The sequence below is a fragment of the Gymnoscopelus microlampas genome (assembly GCF_963454915.1).
Source record: "Gymnoscopelus microlampas genome assembly, chromosome: 3".
Taxonomy (NCBI): domain Eukaryota; kingdom Metazoa; phylum Chordata; class Actinopteri; order Myctophiformes; family Myctophidae; genus Gymnoscopelus; species Gymnoscopelus microlampas.
Genome location: NC_139940.1, coordinates 14679940 through 14693037, shown reverse-complemented (window position 1 = coordinate 14693037; position 13098 = coordinate 14679940). Strand labels below are relative to the sequence as shown.

At 38.0% G+C, this 13098-nt stretch overlaps 3 protein-coding genes across 4 annotated transcripts in view; 2 read left to right on the top strand and 1 right to left on the bottom strand.

The window, feature by feature from the left end:
- The window catches only part of plekhg4b (pleckstrin homology domain containing, family G (with RhoGef domain) member 4B), a 43338-nt gene extending 39960 nt beyond the window's left edge, over positions 1 to 3378 (top strand). The window contains exons 23-24 of one of the 2 annotated variants that reach the window (XM_084051936.1): positions 696 to 758; positions 2762 to 3378. In XM_084051936.1, the coding sequence (XP_083908062.1) occupies positions 696 to 740 (45 nt within the window). In that variant the 3' untranslated portion in view covers positions 741 to 758; positions 2762 to 3378. The remainder of the gene's footprint in view (positions 1 to 695; positions 759 to 2761) is intronic. The other variant, XM_084051937.1, reaches the window with a different exon arrangement.
- Positions 3379 to 4394: 1016 nt separating this feature from the next.
- LOC311042336 (uncharacterized protein) lies at positions 4395 to 8266 on the bottom strand. The gene is made up of 5 exons (XM_084053017.1): positions 8218 to 8266; positions 5984 to 6101; positions 5651 to 5707; positions 4958 to 5062; positions 4395 to 4634 (listed from the first exon to the last, which is right to left on the bottom strand). The coding sequence occupies exons 2-5, from the start codon at positions 6092 to 6094 to the stop codon at positions 4536 to 4538; spliced, it is 372 nt and encodes a 123-aa protein (XP_083909143.1). The 5' UTR covers positions 6095 to 6101; positions 8218 to 8266; the 3' UTR covers positions 4395 to 4535.
- A 1324-nt stretch (positions 8267 to 9590) lies between these two features.
- LOC311042834 (membrane-spanning 4-domains subfamily A member 4A) lies at positions 9591 to 12862 on the top strand. Its single transcript, XM_084053856.1, has 6 exons — positions 9591 to 9735; positions 10106 to 10219; positions 10716 to 10772; positions 11490 to 11621; positions 12057 to 12173; positions 12725 to 12862. Exons 1-6 carry the CDS (start codon positions 9595 to 9597, stop codon positions 12758 to 12760), a joined length of 597 nt encoding a protein of 198 aa, XP_083909982.1. The 5' UTR covers positions 9591 to 9594; the 3' UTR covers positions 12761 to 12862.
- The last annotated feature ends 236 nt before the right edge of the window (positions 12863 to 13098 follow it).

The window sequence follows — 13098 nt, the reverse complement described above, 5'->3', positions numbered from 1 at the left end:
TTATTGTTACATTTTGTGTACAGGTGCATTATTTTTGTTCAGCTCCCTTCAGACAATGCAACCACATACTGTAGGTAATAATAATAATAGGAATCAATAATAAAAAGAAAGAGAGAGAGAGTGAAAAACAGAGCAAAAAAAACATCAGTGTATGTACACATGCATATATAGCTTGGTATCATATAGACCAACAGCATTTTTTCAGTAGCTGCCACATAGCTTCATGTTACCTTTTTAGGCAGTGGCCCCCACAAAATAATCATATTTGAACTGGGGACCCCTCACCGTGACGAGCAATTTGAATTGTAGGAGTTGAGGCATTAAATTTAGTTTGACTCGGTTCCACAGATAAATATTGTGAGAATAGCAGATGGCGTTGCAAGATCGGTTATTTTCAGAAGTTTTGCCTCTTTCTTATATTATTTGACAATTTGGCCAATGCTTGACCAGTTTTTTGTATAGTTTGTTGATTACTTTTGATGCAGTAATGGTCTTTTTTCTTTCTTTTTTTTAAGTATTAAAAAGGTCTTAAAAGTACTTAAATTGTCACTTCACTGTCATCTGGGGACCACCCCAAAATCATGTGGGGACCCCCCCCCAAAATCATGTGGGGACCACAGGTTGAGAACCACTGTTCTACTGTATATACAGCCTCGCTTTCTCACGCAGCACCGTTTTGTTGTTGTTTTCTGTAGAGCGAGACCTCTCATATAGCACTAGGACTCTCCACAGTGGTCTGAATGAGAGCTGTCAGCTCAGTAAGTAATTGGTCTGGCCAGAGTTAATCTTGTGTTGATCTGTTTGGTCACCAGCTTTGCTAACGACTGTGTGGAGCTATCTGCTGTTTGTGTGGCCTGACTAATCTGTGCTGAAAATGCATATTTTGGGATCGCTGGCTGTGTGTTGCCTGTTAACCTGTTGAGTGTTTTAAAGCAGTGGTTCACCCCGAAAAATTACTTATTTTCCATCATTTACACACCCTATAAATGAAGCCTTGAATTGATGGAGATTTTTTTTGTTTTTGTCTCATTCCTGAGCCAATTATTTGATGACCAGAGACTCAGTAGGAGACTCTTTAAGTCTCCTACCGGAGACTCCGCCGGTCATCAAATTATTGGCTTAGGAATGAGACCAAAACAAAATGCTTGTAGATCGGCTATTTTTGGCCAAAACATTTGTTGTATATTGAAAAAGAACGCACCAAGTACCAACTCAGGTCTGTTTTAGTAAGTATAGAGGGTCTAAGTGGTTAAACTGAAGTGATATTGATAAAATGTATATATTCTGCCACGGCACCCACTTTGAGAAACCCTGTTTTAAAATGCCCTAAAGACAAATTTATATTAAAAGAACGATGTGTTGACAATTGAAAATTGTCAACACAGTGTCACAGAGTATAAAATTGTAATGATTTATACTTCCTGATGTGACACCGGCGTACAACTAAGAATAAAGCAGGCTTTATGATGGCTGGTTTTGTTTTGTGAAGCTTCTGGGTTTGTTTTCATCGTGTTTCCTGCTGGGTGTTACCTTCCTGTTTTATGTTCCTGTTGTGTGTCTCAATGGCCTCTGCGCACAGCAGCCATATTGGAAAAAACTTTGGCCCCCTTCCTTACTTCAATCACAGGTGTTACTAATGATTCTTTTGAAGGCTCTGTTCCATTTAGTGTAGCACAGTGGTTCTCAAACGTTTTCATTTCAAGGACCCATTTGTACACTCAGAGTTACACACCTGTAAGGGGCCATGTAGAACACCCTCAAGGAACCATGAGGGTCCCTGAACCACACTTTGAAACCCACTGGTGTAGTAAAGTGTTTCCAGTGAGCCAACATGCACAATATCAGCACCCTGACTCTGTTTGACCAGAATGGAACAGAGCCTTATAATCAGTATCATTGGTAAGACCTGTGAAGGAAGTAAGGAAGAGGCCCAATTTCTTTCCAATATGGCTGCTGTGCATAGAACCTATTCGGTTTTTAAGTCTGACGTCACTTCCGGGTCCAAGAGGCACCAGGCGCCGTCCACTCCTCATTGTAAACGAACATGTTGGAACCCGTAAATCTTTTTACAATAACCCCCTTTTTCAGAAAGGAACCATTGAGGGTTAAAAAGGGTCTTAATGCTTTCAACTCGAATAGTTATTAATGTAAGTGTTCTCCCAGGGGGTACAATTTAGTCAGTTTAGTCACTACATTTCAACTTAAGTGACTAAATAAGACTAAATTATTATACTTTAGTGACTAAATTATATAGTGTCGTTAAATTATTTAACGACACTTTAGTCGTTATTTTAGTCTCAGATCTGTTAAAACAGCGAGGGACACAGCACGGCGGCATATTGGCAAAACACACACACTTGGACCCGGAAGTTGTTCTGATGGGGCGCATACTGTACGTCACGGCATAACAACAGAATACCCTACTTTCAAAATGGTTGTGCATGAATGGAACACCTGCATGGTACAGTATAATGTTAATTGTCTGATTGTGAAATGCCGTTCTGAGAGCCACTCCATAGCAATCATTGCTATAGACTGTTTCTTCAGTAGCAGGGGTCTCTCCAGCTTTTTCCGTTTACGAATAATCAAATACATATCATATAATCTGGATCTAATGGTATGAATAATATATAATAATATATAAAATAATAATAATAATTTTATATAATTTTATAATAATATAATAGATAGTCACAAAAACAGTGGTCAAGTCTGCTAATTAAAAAAAGATTAATAATAATATGTCTTTCCTTCTCTCTAGCTCTGAGGTCCTCAACATGAACCTTTTTTTCACCCATAAGAAGAAGTGAGGATGAGAGAATGCAGAAGAAGTAAGAAGAGTCTAGAAGCTGAAATAAAGTAGCATTCTTTGGGACACTGAGACTCTCACAGCTGAGATTCCACAGCTTAGGCTCTTCACAGATGATATTCTTCACAGATGAGACTCTTCACAGATGAGACTCTTCACAGATGATATTCTTCACAGATGAGACTCTTCACAGATGATATTCTTCACAGATGAGACTCTTCACAGATAAGACTCTTCACAGTCTTCAGACTTTATACAAATGAGACTCCACAGCCCTTAAAACATCCTCACGTCGTTTCATGGTCTACGACTTTGATTGCTTAGTTCTGAACACTGTCACAATGGTACGTCATGGACTGTACATTTGTTTCTATTGACTAGACATTCAGCCATGTTTATATTGTAGATGAGATTTTTATGTATTTTACAGGGGGAAAAAATAAAACCTTTGGATACCACAAATCAGTCTATTATCCACTGTAGACAAACATAAAGCACCAGCGACATTGGACATCTTTCTGTCTTGTACTGTTGCCTTGTAAACGTGTATAGAGTATTAAAAATGTTGTAAACCATTTTTATTGGCTTCTTTTGCTGAGATAGATTTGATCTGATTGTTCCTACCTGGTTCTCTTTTCTCATCAATATTGGTCACCAGATGTTCTGAACATGAATCATAATCATTCTGCTCTACAGAATGTCAAGCACAACATTTAACTGGAAGAAACGTCAGGCAGACCCGGGCTCTAGGGTGGGCGGCCGTCTGCCTCGACCCTGTCGGGGGGGAAAGCCTTTAATGGTACGGCTAATGCATGGCAAGAATATTGCAGCACACACCCTGACTGATGGTGTACATACTGTATGAATACTGTATGTACAGGTGCATCACACACAGTGTATGTATGCATAGTATTATCATTTAATTTGTCATTAGAATGTACTGCATAAGTTCTCTAAGCCACTTCTAGATCAGAAAGCTGGTGAGAAGTAACAGCACATGAAATATTACGCCAAACCCACCGCAACCAAGAGCACTTTCTCACGCAGAGAGAAATACCAGTCACATATAAGCAAGCCGTCTGAGTAGGAAATTAGAAGGAAGATTGGTTTCTCCTGCGCATTAAAGAAACAGACGTTTTTACCACAACCTACCTTTCTCAGCTTCGTTTCAAACACAAATGCACCAGAGGCAAACCACAACCCTACTCAGACAGATGTCGACAGTTGAGATGAGGAGAAACACCACATTCTTTATACATAGTTCTCTTTTCTCATCATTATTGGTGGTTTGAACATTTCTAAATGAATCATAAATGCTTTATGTCAAGCACTGGATTTTGATAATTTACCAATAATTTACCAAAACGCATATCATGGTTATTGATAGAAGACTTTAAACTAGCGACTGGAAGCATATAGTATTTATGACAATGTTTATTTATAAAATCAAGTCTAAAGGCAAAAATCCACCCACTTGAATGGAGAAAAAATATTTCTGACACCAGCAGGGGTAAAACTGCGAAACTACAGGCCATTCATATGAACTGTCATTTCAGACTCAATTTACAACTCAGAAGCTGGCCTCTTGGGTTAGTCACACACATTGGCTGGTTGTCCCTATCTGGTTTTCTCTTCTAGGTAGAAGTCAGTTTCAAGAATGGTTCAATATGTAACAGGAATTGAAAAACAGTAAACAGTAAATTATGACATTTTAAAGTTTGACAGCTTATGATGGCCTGCTCCATGTCTCTATCCAGGTGAACACACAGATGATGATAGAGAGGAGAATCTTGAGCGCTAGCACAGCGAGCGCCAGCATCTCAATCTGGTAGAAACATACAGACACCCATTTAGAGAATTCACACACAAAAGTAACTAATGCTTTTCTGTACATTTGATCGTAGTTTATTTCATTTTAGATTTGCTGAAATGGGTGCTTTCTTACATTGTCTTTCTGTTGTTTCTATAACTGGACTTATGTCCTATGACCTATTCTTTCTGAAACAGACCCATTTCCCATATTAGAGCAATCATATTGTTTCTTATATCACCAATGCCCAGTTTGATTATATTAAGTAGACTAAATATGCACATAATTGGAACTAATAGTGTTTATGTTGGCACATGCTCTCCTCTACCCATATTTACCTTAAAAAGATAGTTTTCAGAGTCCCACTGAGTCAGGTCGACAATTATCAGGATTACTCCGACAACCCCTACAATAATACAGCCCAGATTAAGTGGGAAACATACCTGGTTTATAGGAATGAAAGATTTAAATTAAGATTAGCCTGAAGGTGGTAATGCACATAATACGTAATACTTCATACAGGTTTAATACTAAGATACTGACTGAAAGATTACAGGTTTAATACTGAGATACAGCATTGACAGATAGATCACAAGTTTAATACTGACTGGCATACAGTACTACTGACTGATGGATTACCCAAACTAACAAGCTGATGGACTTTAGAGGGGGCAAATAGAGAAACCGCAGGCTTACCATATCATTAATACATTGTTTTTATATATAACAGGCAATTTGTGAGTCTACGGATATATGGGTCTGACCGTTCCGAGGTCGCTGGATTTGACAGGGGTGAGTAGGTTTTGGTGGGCAGGTGAAATACTTGGGTCTGACCGTTCCGAGGTCGCCGGATTTGTCCCGGCGAACGTTCATGTATTCATCTAATCTAATGTAATCTAATATAATCTTAATATCATAGATTAATCAATCATATCATATATCATATATCATATCATATATCATATCATATCATATCATACAATGTTTCTCATCTCATGTAATGTCAAATCATAATTTTACGTTGTGCTTACAGGCAGTAAACGTGGGTATTTGAACAGCAGGTTGGATAACAGGCCGGCTATAAAGAACTGGGAGGGAGGATGAGAACATATTAGGTTTGGTTCTGCTCAATGACAAATGACAGATAAATATCTCAAAGACTTTATAGTAGTCTACCTTTTCTATATGACCCTGATAATTAGGCTACTTTGAACAATAAGCCATACATATTAATTCTCAGTGTAATTATTGCGTTAAATTTACAGATTTTGATTCGCTCTGAGAAAGGAATGCGGTGTCAGTTAAAAGTAGCCTACTTATCAGATCATATCAATATTAATGTGTCACTTGTTTGAACAACTTACGAGGGTTCCGGTCAGCTGTGCGACTCTGAACAAGGCGAAAAGAGATTTGCTGATGTTCTGGGTTACAGTCAAGACAACACCTAGTCCAAAACTCAGTACACCAGACGCCATCTGCAGACTGATAGAAACAACCTCAAATTAATCCCCTATACTGCAGGTAATGGCAAAAATACAACAGGTACTCTGACAATGGGCATCGGGTAGGGTATTATAAAACCGTGTGGGGCATGCATTCACAACTTCCATCGTTCCCAAGTAGGCCGGTGCGGGCACCGGTGTAGTATATAAAAATAGAGTGATGAAGACTATTAGCTCAGATGCATAAATCAGGCTTAACGCATATCAGCAGGAGTCTTAATCAGAGCAAGTGTTACCATGAGAGCATAGTGCTCTTACATGAACACACTTGGCCGATAGGCTACATTTTAATATGTAGTATTTAGTTTGCCCGTTTCATCTGAGTCTGTGTGGGTTCGATACAGGGGTCAAAATGCCATCGCCAACAGTAGGGTGTGTTCCAGCTGTAAGCGGGGTAGTGGCTGGCCTGGTATTACACCAATTGTCCACCACCTCCATCAAAGTAAGTAACCTTTGTTCAGCAAGTCACTGAACCCTAAAACAACCCTATAGGGGCGATGTAGCATGGTGTACTGGAACACGACCCAGCCAAAGGTTGTTGTGACCTGCATTTGTGAATGCCTTTCTATGCTACTTTGTATTTAAAAAGAGGGTAAATGTGAAAATGGGCAAACTCCAATTTGTTCAATTTAATTCCTTTTTTAAATCTTTATTTCCAGGGAAGGAATGCTGAGCACAAAAGTGCTCTTTTTCAGCAACGCCCTTCACATTCATACGCACACATTAAAAGCTGGGAGCTGCCCAGTACAACCACAGTCTTATACTGTTGGCCACTGAGCAGTTCCACTGCAATTGGGAGTTCAGTGCCTTGCTCAAGAGCACTTCAGCTGTGTTGGGGGGCTGCAAAATACACTGCACACCAAGGCATTCATGGCAATTACTGTAATTGTTTCTCCAATATTTTAGTTAGTGAGAGCTATGTGAGGAAATTAATTTAATTTAACTATTGTATTGGCTACTCGCCTGTTTATGAAGTATAAGGCCACCATAAATTGACTCTTCTTCCGGTGTGGATTTGTGGAAAAGCCTGGTGACGTGAGGTTACATTGACTCTAGCAATCCCTAAAGTGTGAGTGTCTTTTTATTTTAATTGTATTTTCAAACCCCCATTTGACCATGCCATGATGCTGCTTCTCTGGCCTGTAGGAGAATCACCATTCTGTTTGTCATTAGAAACCTAAATGTGCCATTAACTTGTGTTAATATTGCACATTATGTGCTAATTCATCCATTTGTAATTGTTGTACGTCCTTTTGGTTACATTTGTACACTTTCAGAGTTAGATAATAATTTTACTGTGTGGTATTGTTTGTTCATTTGGCCTCCGCAGCAAAAGTCAGTTTTCTATTAGTGTAGTTACATTCATGAAAATGTTTGTGTATTTTACAATTAGCCTACAGTAGATGTGGTTTGACTACACCTGAGAAAAGACCACAGACCATTTTCTAAAGCTCTATTCTATTCTATATAAATCCTTTCAACGGCACTCTTTAAATTATCCTAATGTGTTTATTGTGAAATGAGACATGGCTCACACACAATCTTTACCTTCCTTTCACAGTGACTTGATCAGCCAAACAGTTCATCGTGTGTGTGTGTGTGTGTGTGTGTGTGTGTGTGTGTGTGTGTGTGTGTGTGTGTGTGTGTGTGTGTGTGTGTGTGTGTGTGTGTGTGTGTGCGTGTGCGTGTGCGTGCGCGTGCGTGTGCGCGCGCGTGTGTGTGCGTGCGTGTGTGTGTGTGTGCGTGTGTGTGTGTGTGTGTGTGTGTGACCATTACGACAAACATAAGAGAGAGAGAGATGGGGGTAGGTTAATTAATGTACAGACATACGGTAGTCTACATGTATGTATATTATTACTTTAAGTCCTCTTCTCAAAAAAGGAGATTTTTAGACAGATATTGCACAAACACATACATGTACAGTATGCAATATAATAACAAGAATGAAGGTTTTCTTTCCTATCTGTACTGTAGGATAAACTCAATGAAACAACAGGTTGTATTACGAGATGAGGACTTATTTCATATGTTTGTTTTATTCCAGTTAATTCAACAGATGTAAGTGCAGTATGTATGTATTTTTTTATAATTCTTACCTAGTTTGTATTGAGCAGTATCTAATCCATTCCTTTGGCTCTATCTCTGTCTGTGTGCTCTTGAGTATGTTCAACATCAGAAGTGGAAACTCCCTCTTGGCATGAAAGAGGTCTCCTCTCAGCACTTCCTCATCCTATGGTATTGACACTCGTCACAACACTTTGCAGGTAGAAATACACTTAGTAACCCATTAAGACCTGAGGCCGATACTAAAAATGTCTTCCAAATCCAAACAGTTTTCTGAAAAACTTATGTTGCTATATCAGTGGTTCTCAAACTTTTTCATGTCTAGGAAACCCAAAATTATATGTATTTGGCCGCCGACCCCCCATCTCAAACACATTTAGTTCTAGGGACCCCCAGAAGCAAACATTTGAGTAAATAAATATATATATTCAAAGATTTGCACACATTTTCACTATTTTTCAAAAATTTTCTGTCTGATTTATGCTTACAGCTATAAACATGAGTACAGCTATAGCTCTTTACATAAGATGCCCACTAACAGTATGTTATCTTGTAGGCAGCTCCTCCTCCTACTGCTCATCTGTGGAAGCTGGTCTATAAAAATGATCCATACATTCTAGGTGATAAATATGTCATACAGCTGTTCAATCTATACCCACTTCTACACCTACTAGTATAAAACTCTGTTTTCAATATTCTGTAAGTTCCATAAAGTTATACTGAAATCTGTATCAGTCAATCGCGCGACCACAACCACCCCCCACCCCCCTCTTTTTTTATTTCTGCAGAAAAAGCGCTCTTGACAGTGTTTTTTGTTTTTAAAAGGTGCTTATACAGTACTTCCTCTTTCCTTTCCACACCTACAAATAGAACAACACCACATGTTTATTTTGTTGGCCACAAAGTCCACAACTTCTGTTGCAGGTAATGATTGGTAAACATGCAGAGGTTTTATCTTGGTTTCTCTGTAGGTTGCGTTATGGAACGTTTGAATAGATTTCAGTCAGAAACTCATCAAGATGAAAACCATTTACTGCACATTTTTATAATGATATTGCATTGTATTTATTATCATAGTATTGCATTGTATGTATTATATATACACAGATTTTGAGACCAGAGACCAAAGCAGAGCCTAAATGACATATGAACCTAAACATACTCATACAATAAAAGATAATGATAACAGTACATACAGTATGAACCGGCATTGCGTGCGTGCGTGCGTGCGTGCGTGCGTGCGTGCGTGCGTGCGTGCGTGCGTGCGTGCGCAATGGGCTTTTCGCTTGGATAGTTTCCTCATCAACAGAAACCAAAGTCTCCCACCTCAAACTGCCAGAAGTAAACCAGATCAGTGACACAGATGATTACTGATAGATGCTCTTGTCCACAGATAAATGAAGCCTACAATGATCTGTGACAACTCTATGGTCATCACTGTACCACTAGGAAGACTTGCTCAAAATGGTCAGCTGATAGCAAATGATTTTCAATGTGTGTTCAGAGATTTCTACAAGGTCTTCCTCAAGGGAAAACCCAAAGAACTTGGGGTAGGTTAAATGTTCTCTTTATACATTTAACAAGTCTATAGTTTAAATCACTCTACTTCTTAAATTGACTTTGACAATTTAAATGTATGTTAAATAGTGTGGCACTTCACAAACCTTTGAATTTATAAAATTGTGTACAGTGTTTCTGGCTGTCATAGAGGCTGTACAGTAAATGTCCTTTGTATAGTTTGCCTTTGTTATATGAATTATTTCTATGTACAGCATAGACACCGGCACCAAGTCAAATTCCCTTGTACATACTGACAAAGAAATATGGTTCTGATTTGATAAAACTGTTAATGTCATGATGCTTTATGTTGTTTTCTGGTCATTATTAAAATGTCAGAATTATTTATTTTCTCTGTTTAAGGCAGCTCAGGCATTGATTGGTGTCTTTATCATCAGTCTTGGTCTAATATGGACAACAAACAACTTTGATCATGGATTACTTCTGTCTACAATCTACACATATCCCAATATTCTGGTAAAGAACACTCAGGTCTATATATCCCAATATTCTAGTATAGAACATGGAAAAAAGAAGAAAAAGTAAGAAAGTATTCCTCACTGTTAGAACTCTTTATTATGAATACATTTGTTTTTAGCGGCGCTAGCCGCTCTATACCTTTAGGTATAGAGCGGATCCTGCTCTATACCTGACTTTGTCCGTGTTCACCGTCAATGTTCTGATTGGTCAGACACGTCAACAAAGTGATTGGTCAAGCTTCACGTGACACGTGGCTATAAACACATTATAAACACATATCGATGACAAAATGTATCAAAGGTTGGGTGTGATTTTTAATACAGGGTGTGATTTTTAATAATACAATCGATATGTTTTTCCTTTTATATCTGTAGCACTGTTTAACATTATTCTATGCTGCAGATGCTATAATGATTATGATTATATTCATGGATACAGTTATAACAACAGCTGTACTGTATAACAGCAATTTAATCTGTTACAAATATCCTAGTTTGTGATCTCTGGTATCCTGTCCTGTGTTGCTGGCTGCTTTCCAATCATGTGTTTGGTGAGTGCACAATATATCTCAAATCAGGTTTTGACCAATATCAAAGAAATTATGGTACAACCAATTAAAACAAATATATATATATTCTTGTATGATACTGTAAATGATTGTTATAACAACAACAACAACACAAAAACCTGTAATCATAAAACTGCACTTATTGATCATAGTTAATGTTTCTTTCTCTTGGAAGATGGATACATCGTTTTTGAGTAATTATTGTAATATGACTCAAGCTATAAGTAGACTACATGATTATCATTATCTTATAGAGCAAAGTGATTTAGAAAAGAAGCTGCATGGATATCCAAAGTTGTTGCTTAACAACAAATTCTACAAAATGTCTTCTATATCTTAACAGTTTAAAAAAAAACTATGTTGCTACATCAGTGGTTCTCAAACTTTTTCATGTCAGGGACACCCAAAATGATATGTATTTGGCCCCCCATCTCAAAATATTTTGTTCCAGGGACCCCCAGAAGCAAAGACTTGAGTTACAAATGTTTGTTTTAAAAATATATATATTCAAAGATTTGCAAATATTTTCAAGATTTTTCAAAAATAGCAGATCTACAAGCTCGTAGCACGGCACTCTGTGCAGCGCTACGAGCTTGTATGTCTGCTATTTTTTAATAGCCAAAGAAATCTAAAATGACACAGATGCATGCGTTCTCTGTCTTAATGGGTTAATTCTGTTCTCTCTGCACCGATCAACAGGCAAAGCTATCATTCTCCCTGAACATCATCAGCTTCCTCTGGTCAGTCGCGGCTGTTGTATTATGTGCTTTGCACCTTCATTATCAACTTTATGATCATCCACGTTATGGCTCAGGATATGATACTATGAAGGTACAGTATGACTAAATATATCAGTATCACTAAACATGACATATGATGATATGAAAACGGCTTCACAGCTATTCTAGACTCCACTCTCTTCCACAGTTCAACAGCTTGGAGTAAATATGCGAGGATGTGCTCTCTTTAGGATTCTGATGATGTTATATCGTCTTTGTCGCGTGGAAATCTCATATGTCCAAAACTGTTACTTTTCAGGATTCAAATTCAAAAACAGCAAAAGTAGCAGATCTACAAACTGGAGCTTGTGGATCTGCTACTTTTGATGCCTTTGTGGGACACTGTAGTATGGTCAAGTAGGGCATTCATTTACGAAAAAAACACAAAACGATATGGAGATAAGAGACAGCAATGATATATTTTTGAGAAACACACCGACTCTTCTCATGGATGAGATGTGAATGGACTTGATTTGACTTCTACTAGGTTTCACGTGGAGTCATAGTAATGATTGAAGTCCTGCTGGTTGCAGAATTGGTGATCGCCTTAGTTCTGATCTACTGGATGAGCAAAGCAACGTGCAGACAGCACTTCAACATCCTGGTCAGTCACATCACATCTCTCAGTCACATAGTGGTGGAAAGTAACAAAGTACTATATGCATAATGCTCTCTACTTAAGTATTTGTATTTTTGGATGGCTTTCACTCCACTACTTTTCAAAGACACATATTGTGCTTTTGACGCACTACATTTATAGGAAGGGGGAAAGTACAATATGAATGAACAACTTAAGTCCAAATATGTTGAAATTTAGTGAAAATAGACAGATGCTGCTATTTTCATTATTATTGATTTTTCTACAAATTTCTTATTGGAAAATGTCTAAATTGCAATACAGAAATGCATTGATATAGAAAAGAACTTGATATAGAAAAGAAATGTGTTCTTTAAAAAAAAAAGTATTTAAAAAAGTATTTACTTTGGAATACTTTAGTTGTTTTTAAAAGCATGTACTACAGTACTTTAACTCAAGTAAAAAAGACTGGGCAACTTTCACTACTTTAGTAATATTTAACCAGGAGTATCTATGCTTTGACTCAAGAGGGAAAGCCAAGAAGCGCAGAACTAATAGCTCTGGTTGTTTCCATGCAGCCCATCATAATGCTGAAACAGGAAGACACAAGTTAAGGATTTGATACAGCAGCACAACCAACTAAACAACTACTTCCATTGAGCGTCATTCATCTCTGGAGATATTGTTATGTTTTTCTTTGTATGTTCATGTGGGAGTGACTCAAGTGAGTGAGTGAGAGAGAGAGAGAGGGAGGGAGAGAGAGAGAGAGAGAGAGAGAGAGAGAGAGAGAGAGAGAGAGAGAGAGAGAGAGAGAGAGAGAGAGAGAGAGAGAGAGATCCTTCATGTAAGATCATTTCCTCATTTCCAGGAAAACTTGGTCAGAATCTCTCCTCAAAATAGACAAGAATAAACCAGGGCAATGGAACCTAATCTTACACACTCTAACAGATGC

What these genes read in the sequence shown, in the direction of transcription:
- LOC311042336 (XM_084053017.1), bottom strand. Translation starts at nt 6,094, where the DNA reads ATGGCGTCTGGTGTACTGAGTTTTGGACTAGGTGTTGTCTTGACTGTA. An exon ending in CACAGCTGACCGGAACCCTC is followed by an intron (nt 5,708 to 5,983) that starts GTAAGTTGTTCA and finishes CCTCCCTCCCAG; the next exon opens with TTCTTTATAGCCGGCCTGTT. An exon ending in AATACCCACGTTTACTGCCT is followed by an intron (nt 5,063 to 5,650) that starts GTAAGCACAACG and finishes CCTATAAACCAG; the next exon opens with GTATGTTTCCCACTTAATCT.
- LOC311042834 (XM_084053856.1), top strand. Translation starts at nt 9,595, where the DNA reads ATGATCTGTGACAACTCTATGGTCATCACTGTACCACTAGGAAGACTT. An exon ending in GCTTTCCAATCATGTGTTTG is followed by an intron (nt 10,773 to 11,489) that starts GTGAGTGCACAA and finishes ACCGATCAACAG; the next exon opens with GCAAAGCTATCATTCTCCCT. An exon ending in GACAGCACTTCAACATCCTG is followed by an intron (nt 12,174 to 12,724) that starts GTCAGTCACATC and finishes GTTTCCATGCAG; the next exon opens with CCCATCATAATGCTGAAACA.